Source organism: Larimichthys crocea, chromosome XX (genome assembly GCF_000972845.2).
Source record: "Larimichthys crocea isolate SSNF chromosome XX, L_crocea_2.0, whole genome shotgun sequence".
In the NCBI taxonomy this organism is placed as follows: domain Eukaryota; kingdom Metazoa; phylum Chordata; class Actinopteri; family Sciaenidae; genus Larimichthys; species Larimichthys crocea.
In genome coordinates this window covers 7369062-7386178 of record NC_040030.1, presented here as the reverse complement: position 1 = coordinate 7386178, position 17117 = coordinate 7369062, and the positions used below count along the sequence as shown (strand labels likewise).

Sequence of the window (17117 nt, the reverse complement as noted above, 5' to 3'; positions counted from 1 at the left end):
ATAAATATAGCAAGAAAGCAATAGTGTTCAACCTACTGTCAGCAGCAGCTATGCCTGTAATGACGAAGCTACAGAGAATTTTCACTGGACTCCACAGTTTTCCCCTCAGCTATGGAGCATTTTAACATCTTTCAACCCATTGTTTTGGTTTTACCGCCCACAACTTACCAAATCGATTCACTCTTACCTCCCTCAACCACTTAATTTCTAGCTCTTATTAACACATTGTACCAAGCAGCAAACAAAGTTGGCAGCTAAACAGCTAAACAGCAAGGTATTTCCTTGAGGAGTTGGTGGAGACCAAAATAAAGCTAAAAGGAGACTATTTATTGGACATCGCAAGGTGGACGGGAACTTCACTCTGAATGATGTATCATATTTACATGATTATATGCCAATGTTGTGTTTACAGCTTGTTGTGCCTCTCATTTAACACAGGTTTAACACATCCCATCCTTTACTCTCTAATCTGCACCTGACAATTATTCAGTCAATACAGTATTTCAGAAAAGGTTAATGGGATCACCATTAATGCAATTAGTTTCATTCTACATCCATTATTTGCTTGTGTCTTTACATTTATAGCATTTTCACTGGTTGTCTCTTCAAAATGTCTTTGAATTTGTCCATATCCTACAGTTCATCACTGCACTTGATCTTACATTTTAACATCGCAGCCTGCACTTCATTCCATCATTTCTGTCTTTTATCATTCTGGAAATTGGTATTTTTCCATTGCCCCCAGTTGTCCCTCCCCTCTGTTTGTTTTGGCTATAATCTCTTAGATAATCAGTTTCAGCACTGTATTAATAATCCTCTCAGAACTCATTTTTATCCTCCATATAGCAAAGTCATTCCTCAACACAGGGGAAATTTCTCACTCGCAGGATCTTGTTCGGTGCTGTCTCCAACACCACGACCGAGCGGTTTCATTTTCGTATCATTTTCATTTTTCATGACACGTCTGTGAAGCTTTTGGTTCAATTTGTGAATCTGCCTTTTCTGCTCCCGAGAAGGCTTCATCCTCTCACTGTCCCATTCTGAAATATCACTTCCAGTTCATGGATATTCTTAAGCAACTTCCAGCGCCCAACATAAATTTGACCACTCATTTCATCTGTCCTCCTGGATGTAATGAAAGTCTGGATTTATCTCCATGCAGCTGCCTCTGATTTCCCTGGATGGTCTGACTTCTCCCTTGGTCATTCTTTGGGTATTTCCAATGTAATGTACATAGTTCATCCGTCTTTCCATCCACCTTTTCCAGCTCATTGTGAGCACTTTTACTCTTCTTCCTCATTCTTCACCGTTGACAGTAGTCTTTTCCACCACTACCATGTTGCCAGTCTTTATTCTTACTTATTTGAATTGACATACACTAAATTCACCATTCATAAGCCCAACTCCAGATAGTCAATTGCTTTTGCCATATTTTCTGATCGCTCATGGTGCAGTTTGCATTCACCGCTCAAAATTCGCAGTAGATTCTGACGCAACAAAAGTAGCCTTCTCTTATCTAGCCAACAACAATGGATTTTGGTTTGAAGAAGAGCTTAATCAGAAAAAAACATGGGTTATATAAACACCTTAAATCAGAATAAACAAGCTAATACCAAGAGAAATTTCATTATATTTGAAAGTGTAATATCTATCTGTGTATGCTCGCCCACATGACATTAAGTAGGTCCCGGGAGATTTCAGACCATGGTGGGTGGCTTGTCTTCTCCAATTTAATAAGTGCATGTGTAATAAAAGAGTCGCTTCACTGAAGTGAACTCATAAGGGTTCAGAGTTCAATCTTTGTTTGTTGTGGAGAGAACCGATGACTGTCACATATGAACAGACAGATTATTTAATTTACATATCCTGTAACCAACCAACATCCACGACCTCCTCCTCTGGCCTGGATCACCATCTTTTAATGAATGCCGAACAGTATCTCTCTTAAGAATTGGTAGAATCTCTTCAGGAAGATTTTGTGTAGGTTTGCGATTGCTACTTCTCCTCCTCTTCCTCCATGAGCTCCTCACAACTATCCATGTGGTTCATTGCGATTGTGTATATTTGTGGGAAATACTGCGACATGTACAACAATACTCATTTATAAAAAGAACCAAAACTGCTCTACTATGGCAGATTGTTTTATATTCATGAGTCCATCGATCATAGTAAGAAGCTTATTGCGAATATGCCTGAAATATATATATGTGTGTATGTATAAGAGATCTCAGATTTATAGTTACCTTGTCATTTCACAGCAGTGGCTTTTCAAGTCTTTGTTTCATTACAACCTGACCACGCAGCCAATATATAACTGGGGTTGACAACCTACACATCAATCACAGTGAATTACAATAAATCAAATACTACATGGCTGAATTAAGTCATAATTAATATGATCTCTCTACCCTCAATAGGTTAACACAGTACTGACAGGGACTAACTGCAATTGCAAAAACGGCATTTATAAAATTAGCTATGAAGAAGCAGATGTTCTGTTTTTGTGAGTGTGTGTTCACCCAAGTGTTGTAGGTACACGAGATTTGCTATAAACTCTATTCCTCAATATAGTTTCTCTTCCTTGAGCCAATAACTTCAATAAGCCTCACTGCAGCCAGTTATTATAAAACAACAGAATCAATACACTTATACACTGTGTGCACAGCAGTTTTATTTAATATCTTTTGTATACTTTTAAGAAAGTCAGATTTGTTCAGATATTTCTGAACCATCACCGGTATTTCCCAAGCTTCAATGACTCAGCATCCTGCCATGTGATCCCTGAAGTTAAAAGAGTCGAATTCCAACAAGAGACTCGGAAGCTGCCTGCAGATATTTTCAAATATGTGAGAAAGGAAGTGAATCAAATAAGGATAAAAAAAATAAAAAAAACAGTTATTTCCCCCTGACGAGCTACATAATAGGCAATTAGCTTGTGAAACATCAGAGTAGGGGGACGGCTCGATTGTTTGTTCCACTCACAGCAAGGCAAAGCAGCAGCTGAATTCTGTCTTTGGGTATTGTTGTTCTTGAACACACCCTTTTTCTCTCTGCCTTTCTGTTTGGCACCCATAAAAAGCTGCCTTTACCACGAGGTATAAAAATAGCATTCTTATGTGTAACAAGATGTGATGAGAAGCAGGGAAATAAGCATGAGACAATGACAATCTAAAGCAGACTTAACCTACCTACTGTAACACCGCATACATGGCATTTTAAAAGGTCAAAGGTTTAAAGGAATGTCATTCAAGCAACTACTAGATTTTCCAGAGTTAAATGACTTATACTGACTTGTACTGACAGAGGTGCTGTCACAATATAAGCTGTCGTTACAGTGTTCAAAAGTGCAAGTTGTTTCACAGCCATGTGTTTTACGGTCAACATGTAGGTTCAAGCACTTGAATACGCATCACGAATACCTCATCACATTTGGTATTCAAGGTACAGAGTCTCCACCGTCACATGACCTTGACTCGAATTAGATTCGATTTGTGAATCTGATGACTTTGCACTTCAAAAAGGACGTTGACAGCAATGATTCATGACTTCACTTGTCTTGGAGTTTAGCCTTTGGACGTGGAACGGCGAAGAGTAAGACGCCCATCAGCTCTTCTCTTTTGTTCTTTTTCCTGACACACACACATATATATCCAAAAACAGCCAATCACATAGTGTGCACTGAAGGTAAAGGTGTTTTCAGCATTGCTAGCAGCTTGACTCTTGGGTCACTGTTGGTCAGTTGGTCCGAACTGAAATATATCAACAACTTTTGGTGGATTAAGATGAAATTTACAGACGTTCTTTCTAAATGATATATCCTCGTCGACATTTGTGGTTTTTAATAAAGTTCCTCAACCTTTGTTGGATGGATTGCCATGAGATTGGCTACAAACACTCATGTCCCCCTAAAGATGAATTGTAATAACTTTGGTGATCACCTGACTTCATTTAGCACCATTTTGTTTTGTCCATTCCCGTCGTCCTCAGTTGTAGTTTGTGTTTAGCACCAATTATCAAGAAAGGTTTAGAAGAAAGAAAGGATAGCACGCAAACATGCTAAACTGAGATAGCTTAACATTTAACTTAGGACTCACAGAGTGTGTCTGTAGATTCTTACTTACACTATTACTACTATATACTGCATGGAGGAATTTTATATAACATTAAATTTGGTGCATAAAGACATGGACTTGACTTGGGACCTCATAGCAAAGAGCCTTATGAATAGCAATATGAACAAAGAAACCAGTCAGTGAATGCAATTCAGGCCGTAATTAATGTTTCCTCCAAAAGCAAGTATAGTAATGTAGTATAGCAACATATTTTTTGATGTCCAACCAGATTTATAAATGACATTCTGTGACATTGAATGATGTTGTGAATGTCTGCCATTAGCCATACTTAAAGTTCTGCCTATGAGCAGTGGGCTGTGTATATGTATACATATATCTTTATATTTGTAGTATGTCAACCATAAATCTACGATGCAATTTCCACCGCTGCTGTCTCTCTCTCTCTCTCACTCTTGCTGTCTCTCCCTCCATTTTACCCACATCCCGGGGCATCTGCTTTTGAAGTGATTCAATTTGAAATCCTGTCTTGCATATTTCACGAGCCCAACCTGTTTTTCTTTTTTATACTCTGTGCTCTGTTGTTGCTGCGAAGATGTTTCATTGACATTGCATGGGAATGCCTGTGGTTATAATGGTTCTGTGTCTATATACTTGCATACTGTATGAGCAAGCAGTTTGTTCTTAAATCCTTTAGGGCGGCTATCAAATTCAACACGTGAAATAAAAGCCTACTATTTTACAGCAGGGAGGCAAGAATCTTGAGTCTGTTGTGTCTTGGTTTGTAGTCTCACCTCAACCTGCTCACCCTGTGATATCAAACACCGGCTCCCCATAAAAGAATCGAGTGCCTGCATGGGATTTTAACAGGAGCCAAAGGCTGATTCTCTGCTTTTCAGAGACATAAACTGGTCGACATTGATCTCGGCCCTCCTCAGTCGACTCTTACAATGTATAGATTACATATAAAATACAGATTTACAAACTTATCTTTTATGCCGAGGTTTCTTCTCTTCTCCTTGCCTCCTTCCTACTAAATAAGTGCTATTTATGAGCTATGTCGTACCGCCCAAGTGAGCGCAGTATTGATTGGCATCTCCATATCCAATTCATCACTTCAGGATTGATCACGAGGCGAGCAGAAAGCACAAGGACAACACCTACCATGCATCACTTCATGTCTACTCAAGGTGAATTTCTGAGGGCAGAGATAGCCATGTATGGTATTATAGCAGATCTACTCCAAGCGTATTTTATGTTTGTATAACCATTAAAATGTGACTTTATTACCTCATTCTTCTGTTTTTTTGACCTTTCTCCTAGCATGCTTTAAGTGCAGAGGCTCTGACTTCTTGTCCGCGGGGAAAGAAAGAAGAGCACAGATCCTGTTAGCCATGTGACTCATCCACTGCCTCATGATTTAAACATGTCATGGCTATATTTGTTAACTGTTCTACACTAAAGGGTATTGTGGCCAAGAATGTGCTGCTGGCACTCTGGAGATCACACAATATGCCGGAAGCATGTGAAATGGGTTCTCAGCCCTTTTCTGGACTTTATTGCGTGCTATGAAACAAGGGGGTGGCTGTTATGGGAGTCTGCAGACGTGTGTGGGTAGCTGATGTATGTTTGACCTTGATCATCAAAAACTGACACAAAAACAGGATATATGGATTATCATCTCTTGATGAATGGAGGCCCAGAGTGATGTTTTTAATTCTGAAGCGATATTGTGCTATTTAACTTATACTGTATGTCTTTATTCTTCATGTACTTTGCAACCTTTGGCTGGATCGCCATAACATTCATTGTGCCCAGAGGATGAATCCTACTGATTAGTGATATATTTGTTTGTTTTGGATGAAATATCTCAACTATTTGGTGGATTGCCATAAAAAATTTGGCACAGACGTTAACGTCCCTCTCAGGATGAAGTGTAATAATTTCATTTTTCATCTTGCACCATCAATTTTTATTACATCCCAATGAGTGATCAAGTCACTATGCAACCTTGTCTCCTCGTTTATATTGAATTAAGTAGTTTTCCTAATTATGATGTGGTGACGAATCCGGGGGGCACTCTCTAGCAGTGAACGCAAAAGTGAGACGGACATGTGGGGAAAGATTATGCGCCAAAGAAGACACTAGTTTTGATTTTTCATTTTGCGCATCATGCACACACCCTCATCATGGATAACACGAAGAAATGCATAATGCAGCTTTTAAGTTAAAGGCAATCGATCTGGCCATCGAAGGAGGAAATAGAGCTACTGCACGTAATCTTGGCATCCCGTGTTGATGCCGTGTTGATGGCATGTTGGTGCTGTACTGCTGGTTTTCAGGGACAGTTTGAAAATTGTCTTAAATTAAAACAAAAAATCTTCCGTGTACCGTCTTTCTGTGTAAATATCTCATGTTACAACATTAAAACTTGCGGCTTATATTCAAGTGCGGCCTATATATGTACAAAATTTATTTTCTTTTAAAATGTAGCTGGTGCGGCTTATATTCGGGTGCGCTCAAAATTACGGTAATCTATTTTACGTAATTTCCCAGAGACAGGTGTGCACTATGTGTCATAGTTTTGTCTGTCCTTCAACTTTAGATATATATCATTACATTTAGATAAAGTCGGAGCAATTGTGAGTGACACATTTTAAAAATGGTCAAAAACAATGCAACAGAGTCCATGATATCCTGACTTTTATTTTGGGCTACTTCATTTTGATGTATATCTGCACATTTATAATATTCTGCACACTGTGAACTACTTGCACATTTCTGCACAACAACTCTTTAATTTCAGATCATTTGAACACAAATGTTTATGTTTCTTAATACTTGATTTTTATCTTCCATATATATATTTTTTTGTTTATTACCAATAACACCAAGACAAATTCCTTGTAAGTAAAAACCTAGTTGGCAATAAATCTGATTCTTTTAGTAACCTGGGGTCTCCCTCTGCATCTCTGGCCTCTCATCAGCAGATTATATTTTAAAAAGTAACACAAAATAAATGAAAGTCAGTCGAGTGTCCCGTCCCATTGTAAATGGTTAAATGTTCACAGGGAGGTTAATTAGAGGCGAGTTTATAGATTAATGAAAAGATGTATGAAATTATGTTATGTACTCTTTATGATCTCTAACAGTGAAGGAAAAAAAACAGCCTTGACCCCTTGATTAGAGAGAACCAGAGGTTTTTTTAATGCTAATTTGAAGCTGACATGCATTTTAATAGCCTGTGTTTTTTAATCAGGGGTGAGAGCTTCTTAAATGAACTGGAATGGAAATGATTTGCACTCTGCAGAGAAATGGTTGATGGTGCGAAACTGAACTTGTGTCACTGCCAGGGCGGCTGATTTTTGTTGGATTTGTGTCCTTCTTGCGGCCTGGGAATTCATCAGTGTGAGATTAAAGCAAATTAGCTAATTTACAGATTTGTAATTTTCCTTTCTCAGAGATTTATTCCTTGTTAAGGGCACTAATACAGCATTATAACATGGCGAACATTAAAAAGTAAAAAAAAAATCTGGCAGTTTAGCTCGTTGTGCACATGGCTCTAAGTCATGTTTTTCCTGCCTGCAGAAACTGATGAATTTCAAATACACTCGGGTGATGTATTCAGCAGAATTACCCCATACATTACCCTCGGCATGAATCGGAAGAAAGAAATATGCTTATTTATGCAGGAGCTTCTGCTCTACAGTCTGCCCTTGTGTTCTGTCTGATGAACTGATTAATTCTCTATGAGCGGTATGAGAAACAGATATAGGGAAAGCGGGAACGGAAGAGGAATTTAGTATAAGTGACAAGGCGAGTGATTCCTGCTTAGTTTTAAAGAGGAATGATTCTGAGAGGCAGAAAATGCAACAGAAGGTGAAATAGTTTATTCTTTCCCTGTATGGGAAAAGTCTAGAAAAACGTCTGAGATTGAAAGAAAACTACTTCCTCGAGCAAGAAATGCTAGCAGAGAGTCGCTTCTTCAGGGATCTCATTTGCTATGACTTCTGCTGATGTGGTTGTCCTAACATAATGCCCTCTTCAGCAACTCTTTGGCGGCAGTCCACCAGAGGATATACCCTTTGAACCCCCTACCCACTATTCACACCGTCTGATACCTCATCTGTGCTGCTTCACACCTCAACAGTGATGATGCAGCAAAAAAGCTCTGCGATCAAGGTTAATGAAAGTCGAAGCAGCCCACGGCGACTGAGTTCACACTGAAGACATAATCAGTGGACCTCCTGCTTAAAGACAGTGGTCTTCCTGTCGGATGTCATCCCCCTTTACAGACTGTGTGGTAGATGCTCAGTGGCTGTAGCGAGCACTGGGACTCTGGGAATCTGTATTCTGCTCTCCCTCGCAATGGAACCACTTGTCCTGGTTGTTGAATACTTTCTGAGATACAAGGCAAACAATTCGAGCATAGACATCTTCCAATTTAGCCATTTATGTTGTTGCCCCTAACAGTTCAATCAGAGATGACCATTTGTCCAGTTTGGTCTGTCCAGGATTGTCCCAGTGTCCTGACAAATATCTGTAAAACACTAAAATGTCCCAGTTTTCTCCACAATTAACAACAATAATTCTCATATTCCACTTGTTTTCAATGCTAACATAACTTATTATGTTCTATCCCAGTCATAAATACCTAACACGGTATAAAAATATAAACAATGCACCATGCATCTGGATTTAAACATTCAATGTCGTTGTCAAGGTTGTTGCAAGCCTCTGATGGGACGCTTGCAGATCTTTCTGACAGATCCTGTCAGTATGCAAACAGTTTGCAAGCAAAGAGAGAGTCAGACTTTTTCTAAAGAGCTCCAGATTCCTTCTGGTGATGACAGTGCTGCATTCGTGGTGTCCATGGTGTTGAAAGGTGCACTTGTTGTCCCTCATCCTGATGACTATGGTGCATGCATAGGCTCATACATGGGCTCGGGCATGAATGTCAATTTAAGTATCCTGGTTTAGGGGTTTGGAAATATCAGTTACGGTCATCAGAAATCAGATAGTAACGGCTAATGTAGTTTTGAACCTCTAGCCTGAAGTCGAGATGAAGCTATAAAGGTTCATATATGCAGATTTCCTATTTCCTATAAACCTGTAAAACTAAGTTCTTCTTTAAAAACATCTTACCAATTCCACTGAAGATCATTAATTAACACGTTATGTCTCATTAATTTAATCCATAAAATAACTAAAGACTATTTACGGACCATTTCTTGGCTGGGACCAGTATCTTGGCAACTGGTTACTCATTTCCAAAAATATCCTGCCCACATCTCAGGCTGCCCCATTAAAAACAGCAACATTAAAAAAAAAAAAAAACAGCACATTGGAGAAGAACTGAACAAACAGCCAAAATATCTGATCAGTAAACCAACGTTATATTCATCAAAACATCACTTTAAGAAAAAAACTGCATATCTTCATATTCAAGTGGCAAAAAGCTCCCTTAACTAAGTACTCATCTAAACCCGAATCGTGATCTTTCTGTGAACTCATCACAAATCACATCACTAAATGGATTTATTTTTCAGCAGTGATATGTAACAGTTTTTTTTAAAAGGCACAGAGAAATGATGCTGTCCTGCCGAGAGTGGCATCTGGACAAAAATACTTTTATGCGTCGCTCTGAAGGTCATGAAAGGGACAGATTTGGTCTTTTAATTTGGCGGATTTGTGGATTTAAAGTTGGGCTTAAAGTAGCCACACCTTAACCAGCTACAACAGTAAAATGCTGTTGACACACTTTGTTCACACACAAATATAGTATGCCTCACATAGTTTTTTTTAGAAATATTGACACTCATTCTCAGTTTTTAGATTTTCCTTTGCCTCTCGTCATATTTTGTATTCACAGATGTGAATTAATATTTGCTGCGCTGAACTCCTTGCTTAATGTTAAACTAGTGGACAATTGCTCTGCGGGTCCGGTGTTGGCCCAGGTGATACACTAAATAAACAACACACACACCTGAACTCTCGTCACACGTCAGAACCGGCCTGTTAGCGGCCTGCCAGAGAGAGAGAGAGAGTGTGAGATGTCAGCGGACGCCATAATTATATTCTGGATGGAACGCACAGAGGCCGCGGCACTCATCCATCTTCAGAACTGATGCATGGGGAAGATGAGAGAGAGAGAGAGAGAGATGGAGAGCATACAGGGCTTGTCTTCGCCTCGTCAGTCTCGCTGACACTTGGAACCGCTCAATCTCCTCACCAGGTGGAGGACAGAGTGGCAGGAAGTGACGGTTGGACAGAGAAGATGACATGGAATGAGGATGAGGACAGTTGATATGCAGAAAGGGGAGTGTGAGTGACAGATTTAGAGGTTAGAGTTGTTTAAGTTGTTTACAATAACGCTTATGCTTTACATAAATATACACACATGCATATATTGTTGTTTTCAGTGACATGGTGATTTATTTACAGCGCTTCCTCACAAATAACCCCTCTTTAAAAAACTTTTTTAGGTTACTTTATCGGAGTTTAGACTGAAATCCAGCCGCACATTATTGCTTGTCAGATAATCTCTCAGCAGAACAAGTGCTCCTGCAAAATGCAAATGTGAAAGCACCGCATTTAGATTCACAACAACGAGCAGAAATACTGTGAGCTCAGATGGTAGGCTACGCTCTCCTCCGAAAAGAAGTCGTCTGTTTTTTTCCAGACGGGTCTATTTTTCGCACAAGAAAAAAAAAAGAAAAGAAAAAGAAAAGCTCACCTGCAGCTGAGCGTTGAAGCAGCAGACTTTGTTTCGCTATTCATTATTCATCACTCATACAAGCTCTGTTTTAGAAGGTGCACACCCAGCTATATCCCCCGCTAAAGATACTTTCTCCTCGAGCTTATGTGCTGCCACGTGTGATGAAAATGAGTACTGAGACTCCTGTGCAGAAGGAGGAGGCAGATTTAAGTCTGTGTACAGACAAAACACTCTATACTATACTATAAGATAGCAAAGTTTTGCCACAAATACACAGATTGTGTATTATGTTAACGCTTTTCACTTGTCTGTGCAAGTTCTTCAAGTCTATAAGTTTGTCGTCTCACTAAAGCCTCCTCCCCCTCTGGGGAAAAATCATGCTGATTTTCTTCTGCAGAACTCTGCATACGGCAACCTGAATGTCCTGATTTTATGCTCACTGACTCCAGTCTCATCACCATATCTTATGAGATAGAAGCTTTAATGCTGTTATTACAACCACTAACAAGAAAATCTACTGATACTTAACATGTTGGCCTCATAAAACCTGAGAAGTCAGCAAAGCTGAACAGAAACTGAAGCAGGACCAAATCAGTAAATTGTCATTAACTTACATACTACATATAGCATGCTGGCAGCCTGTGAAATATCTCCATAAAACTTTGTACACACATTCATGGTGCTCAGCGGATGAATGTTAATAGTTCTGTTGACACCCTGGCATTATTCATAATGCTAATGTCAGGTCAACGTTTTTAGTTTACCCAGTGAAATATCTCCACATCTACTAACACATACAGATTCATGGTCCCCAGATGGTGTATCCGACTGACTTTGTTGTTGCCCTGACTTATACCTCTTACACCATTTTGCAGTTTTGATTAATTAAATGGACTGCAATACATTTTGTAGAAACATTCCTTACCTTACCTTTAAAGACTGTGTAAAGTAAGAATAAATATGTGTTCTGAGTTTGTCAGACCAAAGAATTTAGTGTTATTAACCAACCAGCCTAATTTGAATGATTAAAAATATCGCTAAGTTTGTGAAATTAAGTGTCAAAATTGGGTAAAAATGTGCAGTACTCTCAGCTCCAGGACTGTGGGGCGTGTCTGCTGAATGCACTGAAGCCACGCCCACTCGTGGGAGCAGTCATGCAGCAATTTTGAAGCGATTGAAATGTTGTCAGATGAATTCAGAAAATGACATGACTAACTTTGAAACACACAGATGAATGAATCTTTATCTCGATGCTAGTGGTGCAGGGGTATGCTCAGTGTGGCCTCAGCGTGTCATCGAGCCACCCTTTAAGGACCGCCCACAAAATCCTGGACTGAAAACTGATGAAAAACAGTTTTAACTCCACATTTGTAATATATCATTGAAAGTCTTGTCGCATGTTTTCAGCAACTATTTTCCAACATATTTAATGGATTTTCAAAGAAATCTTTGAATTGCCTTTACACAGCCTATACTGCAGAACCAGTACATGTGTGACTTCATCCACATAGAAATGACATTATAGCAAGTCAGAGACCAATAAAAATTAGCAAGGCCATCAGAGTTTAATGGGAAACAAGAAGCACAAACACAGGATGGTGACAAAGAAGAAGCCAAGTTGTTTTTTGGGGGGTGAAACTCACGACACAGAAAAAAAAGGCGCTTATTCAAGAAAGGGTCTTGTTAGTCTTCAGAAACACAGATTCCCACCTCTCCTCTGTGTTTCACATCACACTTCTTGTTGTTAACAGACCATAAAAAGCTACCTTGCGCACATGCAATGACACACACATATAGTCTAAAGGGCGTGCAGACATTTGTATTAGCTGCATGACTGTCCCCCATGTCTGTGTGTGTGCTGGGTGTGTGTCACTAATGGCTGTCTACGTTCTTCTTCTTTTTTCACATTTTTCCTTCTGAAGATTTTTTAAATAAATTATCACTTTTGATCTTTTTTCTTCAATCTTGCACACTTTGCTTTTGTCTGTGCTGTACATTTTTACTCCGTTTCATTGTCTGTCAGTGTCTAGACAGACAAGAGAAGCAGACAGAACAGAGCAGGTAGACAGATGAACTGGTCCTGCACACAGTTGGTAGCAGATTTGAGTGAGATGATACAAAAAAAAAAAAGACAAAAAAAAAAGAAAAAGGAAAGGGTCAACTTCTTACCACTAACCCAGGCAGCCTGGAGAAGAGGTCAGAGCTCACCACGGATGCAGCAGCAACCTCACTCTGCGTTTTCTCCTCCTTTCTACAGCGATGACCTTTCTCCAGACTCGTCTTTGGGGGAGGAAGGGAAGGGAGGAGAGGGGGAGCGGCAGAGTGAGGTCGAGTCACAACCACAACTACAGCCCCATCAACAGCAGCAAGAGACTCAGCCTCAGACTCAGCCACCACAGCCACAGACCCAGTCGGAGCCCCAACCACAGACTCCTGAAACCAAACCTCAGCCAGAACCTGAACCAAAACCCCAGCCTGCACCGGAGCCCGAGCCCGAGCCCGAGCCTCAACCTGAGCTTCAGCCAGAGCCGGAGCCAGAGCCAGAGCCGGAGCCAGAACCAGAACCACAGCCCGAACCGGAGCCTCAGCCACAAGTCGAGGCTCCGAGCGAGGAAGCAGTACAGGACGCCCCTAAAGCCCCTTCACCATGCAGAGAGGAGCAGCGGACACAGGGGGAGCAAGAAAAGGAAAAGTTGGAAGAAGTTGTGGAGGCAAAAAGAAAGCAAGATGGAGAGGTGGCACAGGCCGAGCGACGTGAGGCCGAGCCAGCACAGGAAGAAGAAGAGGAGGAGGAGGAGGAGGAGGAAGGGGGTGGAGCAAAAGGAGGTGGGGCGGGAAGGAGAGCCAGCTTGCACCACACGGCCTCGCCCTTGAGGGTGCAGCGCAACGGGGCCGGCTCGCACTCCGCCACCTCCGACTATGAGCTCTCGCTTGACCTCAAAAATAAGCAGGTAGGGTTGTGTTGGGGACGGGGGTGAGGGTTGGTGTGTTGTTTTGGGTGAGGGGAGCGGGAGGGCGGCAGGTACAGTAACTTTGGCTTGTGTGTATTGTACGTCTTGTGGTCTGACATGTTTGTGCTGTGTAGTTTTCTGTCTGAGGAGGAGGACTTTCGGCTGGTGTTCGATGAGATCTTTATTTTTGATTGTTTGTCGTATTGACCCCTATCGGCACTTCTCGATTTTCCAAACTGTATCAACTAATGATGAGCTTCCTTTTCTTCACCATCATGAACCGTCATTGTCATTGCCATGTCATCACATCATCATCATACTCGCATGGTTTTGTCCTTCACCAAATCTCAATGTTTTCTCAGGGTGATATATCATTTATCCGAGGGTATTTCACTGCTGGGTTGTAATTTACTGAACATAGAGTGACTAACGTGCATTAAGTTTTAGGTTCAGGTCTTTTATACATTGTTTTATTTTGGCAATGATGCATACATACACGTGCACACATCAGGGTAAAATAAAGACAATGTGTCGCATTTGTATCTGCATGAATGGAAAGTCTTTTCTCTGCTGTTTTCTGAGACACTCTGGATGATGAAAAGCCCACATTTCTGTTATCTGTTCTCATCTTATTACGGCCAGTTAAACCGATTTTGTCTGAAACTGATGCGTCTCTGAACTGTGACTGTGTTTAAACATGCGTTTTCATGTTCTCATGTTTGTTCTTATCACGCTGTTCATCATCAGGGGCTTGGAAGTCATTACATAATCATCTCCATTTCAAGAGCCATCAAACATCCGCCATCCGTTTTCATTGTCATCCATCTAACCAACATTCTTCAGTCCATGGATCTTCGACCAGGTAAGGCAGCAGAGTTTGGGTCTAACCTGTGGGGATCCTGATCACTGTTCTACACCTGCAGTTTAAAAAGGGGCACTACACCCATTTCAGTTTGCTCTTCACAAGGATATATAATGTGTTCTTTTGCTCTAAAATTCATCTTTATGAAGTGTGAAGAAATAACCCCAATGATGTCACTATGATGTCATCAGGGTTATTTCACCCCCAGGCTTGAGGCCTAAAATTTTTAATAGTTTGCTATAAGTTGGAGGTGTGGGGTCAAAGGAAGAGGGAATTTAGGAAGAAAAGAGGGCCTAATGAAAAACACTGTCAAGCTGCTTTATGGGAAATGTAGGATCCATTGTTTTTTGGAGCTCGACCCATACCAGGGGCTAAAAGTCAGGTCTCAGCCTCTGCTGCTTCAATTTTGACCATTCAGTCTTTAATTTGCCTCATGCGAGTCTCAGAACTTTATGGAAGTGTAATATTAAACAGTTGGAGTAGCTCTTTAAGTAATTTTCATGCAGAAATACCAAACTTTTCCTGATTTCAGCTTCCCAGTTGCATGGAGAAATACCAAACTTTTCCTGATTTCAGCTTCCCAGTTGCATGGATTTGCAGCTTTTCTCTGTTTTATAGCATTGGGAATTGATTGTCTTTGGATTGGATTGTGGAACGTAAGTTGGATAAAAACAAGACATTTGAAGACATCAACTTGAACATTTAAGACTATTTTCTGACATCTAATTGACCAAAGAGGTAACATCAGATTGATCTACATTAGGAATATCCATTGCGATGTTTATGGATTGATTTTTATGGTTTCTCAATGAGGCACAAAGGTTGCTGACCTTCTTCCCTTAAGTCTTGACTTCAATCGCTGTCACTGTGAGTGTGGTGAGGCACACTTGACCACACTTGATCGATAACCCAGAGCAATTAGTAAACACTGCCGCCCCGGTGTTAAGTGTTTCTCATCCTCAGGGTACCATCCATAGACTGTGAAGATAAATCTATTTAGAGGTGACACTGTCAGAGTCATTTGGATTGCGTACTCCAGTGTCAAACTATGATAAGCTGCTGAAGCATTATGGTGGATGTTTGCTGAAATCCATCTTCCAAGCGACTGGCCACTGAAATTAATGTATTTGAGTGGATGGCTGCGTTATTTCACTCTCTGTCGGCTCCATTTTCACTCCAGTTTTACTTAATTTCCTCAGTCATCACTTCCCTTTTCAACCTCTGCTTCTAACCTGTGTCTCCCTCCCACCTCCATTCTCACTCTTTTAATCTCACATCTGAAAGTCCTCCTCTTCCACTATCTCCCTGTCAACAATGCGGGAGATACACAATCATCTAGATTGATCTTCTGTCTGTACAGTTGGGGTGCAAGGGCTAGATGCATCTACAGATCAATGTTGGGGTAATTGGATCTGTGGGGCGATACCTTGATTCCTATGGAAGAACCTCATGAAAAAGTATTTGAGCGTTAACTCATTCCTACTTGAGTGTCCAACCTTTTTTCTTAATTTTTTAATCTAGTTTAAATAAAGAATCATTTTAAATCATACATATGGTAATATATATATATAAAAATGTGTTAAAGAATTAAAATTGAAATTATTTTGACATCCTCCGGATTAATAGAAAAATAGAATAGAATAGAAAAATAACTGCATCAACATTATAATCATGAAGTTATGCTTTTTACCTGTAAATCTGCATTTAATTGACAAAGACACGGTTGAGAATTCCAATTAGTGTTATCGTCTCGGATGACAAAAAGTACAAGCTGTCAAAAATAATCAGTATGGCTGCTGTCAAAAACAAAAGTTATTCTAAAAGTCTCACAAATACTAAAATTAATGAACAGTCTGTGGGGAGGTAAAACAACACAGTTTATATCAATATCTCTCTTTGTCAGTGAACATTCAGTAACGTAACCCCTGGAAAAAGTTTATTCCCTAATTGGAGATGTCACTCCTGCACAAGTCACCATAACATATGATATATTAACCGCAGTCTACGTTAGCTGACTACATACATGTAAGCTGAAACACAGATGATCTGAGTTCTCTGGGTTGATAGTTGCTCTTATTAACAATTATGTGACTAATGGAGGCCCTTATACAGGCATATGTTACCTCCCAACCGTTGCACTCCTCCAATATGAATCACACTTGGCTCTGCCACCTGTACACCCAGGGGAATCCAAAGTTTTCTCGTCTGTTGTTTGGTAAAACGTGGTACCAGGGCGTCCTTCTCTACCTTCAAAAAACTCCTGAAGACCTCCAGCTCTTCAGAGAGCACCTCCTTTCCAACACTACCAACAACTGGCCATGCTAAATCTGTCTCTCTCTAGAACTTGATTCTATGTGAGTAGTACTTATTGCTTGATGTTTCCCTTTTTCGTACATCGCTTTGGATGTAAGCGTCAGCTAAATGACTAAATGTAAATGTGGAGGTCACAGCAGATCCACGACTCTAAAAAGTGCCTTTAAAATTCATACTGAGCGAACGTAACTTCACATTTTTAG

At 40.3% G+C, this 17117-nt stretch overlaps 2 protein-coding genes across 4 annotated transcripts in view; one reads left to right on the top strand and one right to left on the bottom strand.

Annotated features, from left to right (window-relative positions):
- LOC104928802 (E3 ubiquitin-protein ligase TRIM38) overlaps positions 1–17117 on the bottom strand; it is an 899066-nt gene that overhangs the window by 672935 nt on the left and 209014 nt on the right. The gene's annotated exons all lie outside the window — the stretch shown is intronic.
- The window catches only part of iqsec3a (IQ motif and Sec7 domain ArfGEF 3a), a 94739-nt gene that overhangs the window by 34240 nt on the left and 43382 nt on the right, over positions 1–17117 (top strand). For 2 of the 3 annotated variants that reach the window (XM_019273482.2, XM_019273483.2), the window contains exon 3: positions 13046–13739. The exons of the other annotated variant lie outside the window; for it this stretch is intronic. In XM_019273482.2, coding sequence (XP_019129027.2) covers positions 13046–13739 — 694 coding nt within the window. The remainder of the gene's footprint in view (positions 1–13045; positions 13740–17117) is intronic. 3 annotated transcript variants of the gene reach the window in all.